This window comes from Cyprinodon variegatus, unplaced genomic scaffold (genome assembly GCF_000732505.1).
Source record: "Cyprinodon variegatus isolate N-32 unplaced genomic scaffold, C_variegatus-1.0 Scaffold1090, whole genome shotgun sequence".
NCBI lineage: Eukaryota > Metazoa > Chordata > Actinopteri > Cyprinodontiformes > Cyprinodontidae > Cyprinodon > Cyprinodon variegatus.
The window spans coordinates 137,321-142,173 of NW_015151543.1; the positions used below are offsets into that span (position 1 = coordinate 137,321).

The window sequence follows — 4,853 nt, forward strand, 5'->3', positions numbered from 1 at the left end:
CCAGGAGTCTGGTTCCCCGAGGTGGTTCTGGTAGAGTCCAGGAGTCTGGTTCCCGGAGCTGGTTCTGGTAGAGTCCAGGTGTCTGGTTCCCGGTGGTGGTTCTGGTAGAGTCCAGGAGTCTGGTTCCCCGTGGTGGTTCTGGTAGAGTCCAGGAGTCTGGTTCCCGGAGCTGGGTCTGGTAGAGTCCAGGAGCCTGGTTCCCGGTGGTGGTTCTGGTAGAGTCCAGGATTCTGGTTCCTGGGGGGGTAGTACCTGGGTCTGCTCCAACTGGAAGGAGAGGAGACAGAAGCTTCAGGGAGCTGAAGATGTAGAAGGCCAGAGAGGGTTTGTTTTGTTAGTGTGGGTGGGGACTAAGTGGTTCTAGGAACCAGTTTAACGAGGCCAGTTTAAATAAACTAGCTGCCAGCAGGACTAACCGGGTCAGTTTGATGCTGAGGGTCTGACCGTGTCTCTGTTCCCTACAGGATGCTGGGCAGCCACCTGCGGCTTCACGGGAAGCGGCGCATTCACCCGTGCAACATCTGTGGGAAGGAGTTCAACCACAGCTCCAGCCTGTCACGCCATCGCCTCATCCACAAGAAGGGCAAAGGCCTCGCCAAGGACGCCGCGCTGGACCCCTCCCCCGCCACGCTGCGCCACACCCTCAAGATCGGCACCAAGAACAAAAAGGCCAAGAAACCGCAGCACGTGGCCACCGCCATCATCCAGAGCCCCGCCGCCACCGACAAGTTCTATGCCTGCCCGCAGTGCGACATGAGCTTCAGAACATCCACGCTGCTGTCCAAGCATCAGGTGACCCACGTCAAGGAGCTGCTGGACAGCTACACGCCAGGGAAGGAGAACCTCGGCGAGAGCTCGTCCGACCTGAAGATCCGCCTGAAGCTTTGCTCCCGCGACAAGCCCAACTTCTACACTCTGTGCAAGAAGAACCGCCGCCGCCGAGGAGGACGGCCCCCCAAACGCACCAGCGACGACATGGGAGGCTCATCGGGCAGAGACGGCGACGCACGCCGCCACTCCTGCGACCAGTGCGGGAAGACCTTCAATCATCCCTCCAGGCTGGTTCGCCACCAGCAGACGCACGGTAACGGCAGCGGCGGCGGCCCGGGAAAGCTGATCCACTCCAAGACTGGACTCCCGGCCTCCAAGACCAAGACCTACATGTGCACCGCCTGCAACAAGACCTTCATGCACTCCTCAAGCTTCTCCCGCCACAAGAAGGCCCACCTGCAGGCCGCCGCCAAGACCCGCAGCCCACCTGTGGTGGACGAGACCGCCCCGCTGGAGTCTGACTCTGAATGAGGCGCCGGGTCGGTTCCGGGCCGGTTCAGGATGGGTTCTGAACCGGATCCGGGTCGGTTCTGGGTCTGTTCTGGACCAGCGCTGACTGGTTGTGGGACCAGCTGAGGTCACTTTCAGAAATGTTCTGGACCCGTTGGGATGTTGAGTTCTCCAGGTTTCAGGAACTGGTTCTTCGGTTTCGATGGCAGCAGGACGTCCATATATGGGCATTCGGTGGGGGATTTCCATATATGGTTGGAACCTTTAGCTTCACCACCTGTTCTTGGCCCCGCCCACTACCTGCCCCTCCCTCAGACAATCCCGCCTCACCTCCCTCAGCCTCATGGGAAACGGAGACAGCCGACACAGACTCCTCAGTAAACTGACTGCTGATTGGCTGGATGGTGAGCGATGGTTAGTGATCTGAACTCGCTAAACTTCCTCCTGTTGACAAAATAAAAGCATTTCCTGTGTAAGCCCCGCCCCTTCTTTTCAGTTCCTGCTCGTCCTCACTTTGAACTGTGAATGGGAGTTAATTTAATAGTGATTTATTTATAAATGTGCCCTCCCCCCCCAGTCTCTAGAAAATAAGCAGCACTTGAAGCTCCGCCCCCTTGAAGCCCCGCCCCCTGCCCTGGTTGTGTTGGTTTGTTTGGGTTTGGCTCTGTGGGCATAAAGAACGACGTTCATCATTGTATCGTGTTTTCATTTAGAATAAACCTGTTCACCTGTTATTGTCCCGCGTTTTGTAATAAAAATTAAAACTACTTCCTGTCTGCTTCCACTTCCTGTTTACCTCCTGCTGCTTCCTGTTACGGAGCGATCAGCTCTGATCAGCAGCTGAGTTCTTTACAAATCATTTGGGTTGCCATGGTGATTTAGTTGTTTTTCTGTAGAATAGGAGGATCGTCACCAGAGGGGGAGGAGCTTAGGGGGTGCTCAGCGATGGCGGGCAGAGGACCAGGATGGATGAGTCTGAGGTGGGGGTGGAGACCCCTGGTGTTTGGGTTAAAGGAGGCGGAGCCATGAACGCTCCTTCTGAGGTTTATCTACAGATTCTAGATGGTTCTGATCCAACAGAATGGAAATCAGGAAGTTCTACAGTCTGTTGGTTCCCACTGGCTTCTGGTTCAATTCTATTCAATTCATTTCTATAGCTCCAATTCACATCATCTCAGCTCAGGGCACTTTATAGATCCAGTTCATCCAGTCAGGTTGATTCAGTTTTCTACCTAAGGAAAACCAGCTGATTGCATCGACTCATTGACTCTTCAGCAATTCCTCACACTAAGCATGCTTGTAGTGACAGTGGAGAGGAAAAACTCTTTGAACAGGAAGAAACCTCCAGCAGAACCAGGGCCTATGGACCTCCTGCTGGTGTCCACCCGGTCCAAGGCTCTGAAGTTGGACTGGGAAGGCCTCCCTGCCATCACCCTAATCTCCAAAACAGACAGAAGCTTCTGGTCAACCTCTGCTCTGTTTAGGTTGGTACCACCTGGTTCAATGGTTCTGTTGGTACCACCCGGTTCAATGGTTCTGTTGGTACCGCCCGGTCCAATCGTTCTGTCGGTACTGTCCGGTCTAATGGTTCTGTTGGTAACGTCCGGTTCAATGGTTCTGTTGGTACCGCCCGGTCCAATGGTTCTGTCGTACCGTCCGGTCCAATGGTTCTGTCGGTACTGTCCGGTCTAATGGTTCTGTTGGTACCGTCCGGTTCAATGGTTCTGTTGGTACCACCTGGTCCAATGGTTCTGTCGGTACTGTCCGGTCCAATGGTTCTGTCGGTACCACCTGGTCCAATGGTTCTGTTGGTGCTGTCCGGTCCAATGGTTCTGTCGGTACCACCTGGTCCAGTGGTTCTCTCGGTACCGTTGGGTCTAATGGTTCTGTTGGTACCACCTGGTCCAATGGTTCTGTTGGTACCACCTGGTCCAATGGTTCTGTTGGTACTGTCCGGTCCAATGGTTCTGTCGGTACCGCCCGGTCCAATGGTTCTGTTGGTACTGTCCGGTCCAATGGTTCTGTCGGTACCACCCGGTCCAATGGTTCTGTTTTCTAGCCCTGCTAAGACCCTGACTGAAAGGTTCGGAACCTCAATGACCCAAAAAGAGGAACCGGTCAGAACCGCTACAGTCCAGTAGGGGGCAGAAATGTACCGAGATAAAGTAGGCAGTTAAACACAGACTACAGCTCCCAGAATCCACTGCGGCCGGCAGATTGTAAACAATCCCATGAAGGACGAGCTGCACGATGATCGGTGAGTTCTGGTTCTGTTCGGTTCTGATCCAACGAGGATGGAACAGATTACAGGCGGGATCTGATGAGGTACCAGAACCAGGTCCGGTTCCGACCTTGGACCGGATCAGAACCGGAGCAGTTTGACCTCACAGCTGTGGCTCCGAAACAGCCAGGTGGTTCCGGTTCTGGTCGGCAGCAGAGAAACCGGAACCATTTTCCGTTACTGAGTTCTGGTTAAAGGTTCCGCCTGTTCCGGTTCGATCCGGATGTTCGAACCTCATCAGAACCTCTGGACTCGGTTCTGTTGGTTTGGACCCGGCAGAAGGTTCTGCTGGAAGGTCCAAACCAGGAGGTTCTGCTGCGTCCCGGACTCAGAACCAGAACCAGCACCTGCAGCGGCTGGCTAAAGTTTTCACACCCTGCATGGTTGATGTTTAGGGGGTGAATAGTTGCACCTGTCAGGGTTGGAGGATTTAAAATGTTTTTATAGAGCAGAACATTTTACTGAATAAGAAATATAAATATTTTCCACATAATCTCCATTATTTTCTATATTCTGATTTTCAGAGAACTTTGCTTTACTAAAATATTTCTACATCTTAAATTAATGTAAACCAAGTTTTTCACAACTGTGTTTATTAATAAATTAAAAAATTAGGAACTAATAAATTATTACTGTATTACTGACATTAATCCAGGAGCCAATCTAATCTAATCTGAACTACAGCGTGTTTGAATATTTGCTAACAGGATTCATGATTAACTTACTAGATTCTAACATTAGACAAACTTAGATTAGATTAGATTAGATTAGATGAGCTTTATTGATCTCACAGCGGAGAAATTCACTTGTCACATATTGGCATAGAAGTTAAAGAAGGTGCAAACAAGGAGGAAAAGGTGCATTAAGAATAAACAAACTATATATATACACACACAGTATATCCAGGTAAATAAGGATTAAGGTGCAAGTGTACCTGTATCGCACACAATGAAAAACAAAATAAGAAATAAAGAAATGAGAAATAAAAATATGTACAATCCGGATTTCTTATATACAGGTGGATTTACTTTTACAGGGCTTAAACAGAGTTACTTAAACATTAAAAGTTACTTAAAGTACTTAAACAGAGCTTCTAGGAGGCTGTAGATCTACAGAAACTTTTCTGTAGATCTACAGCCTTCTCTGTAGATTTCATGTTGGTCGATGTGATAGAAGTTCAGTATTTACACATTCAATAAATCAAAATAAAGAATGTGGGGGGGGCTATAACTTTAAGATAGCGAGGCTAACAGCATGCAGCAAGGCTAACATTATGCAGCTAGGGTAACAG

The 4,853-nt window shown here is 50.4% G+C and overlaps 2 protein-coding genes across 3 annotated transcripts in view; both read left to right on the forward strand.

Moving 5' to 3' along the window:
- LOC107101397 (zinc finger protein 91-like) overlaps nucleotides 1-2,036 on the forward strand; it is a 9,678-nt gene extending 7,642 nt beyond the window's left edge. For both annotated transcript variants that reach the window (XM_015400289.1, XM_015400288.1), the window contains exon 4: nucleotides 465-2,036. In XM_015400289.1, coding sequence (XP_015255775.1) covers nucleotides 465-1,302 — 838 coding nt within the window. In that variant the 3' untranslated portion in view covers nucleotides 1,303-2,036. The remainder of the gene's footprint in view (nucleotides 1-464) is intronic.
- Nucleotides 2,037-3,441: 1,405 nt separating this feature from the next.
- The window catches only part of park2 (parkin RBR E3 ubiquitin protein ligase), a 5,891-nt gene continuing 4,479 nt past the window's right edge, over nucleotides 3,442-4,853 (forward strand). The window contains exon 1 of the mRNA XM_015400275.1: nucleotides 3,442-3,538. Within this exon, the coding sequence (XP_015255761.1) occupies nucleotides 3,532-3,538 (7 nt within the window). The 5' untranslated portion in view covers nucleotides 3,442-3,531. The remainder of the gene's footprint in view (nucleotides 3,539-4,853) is intronic.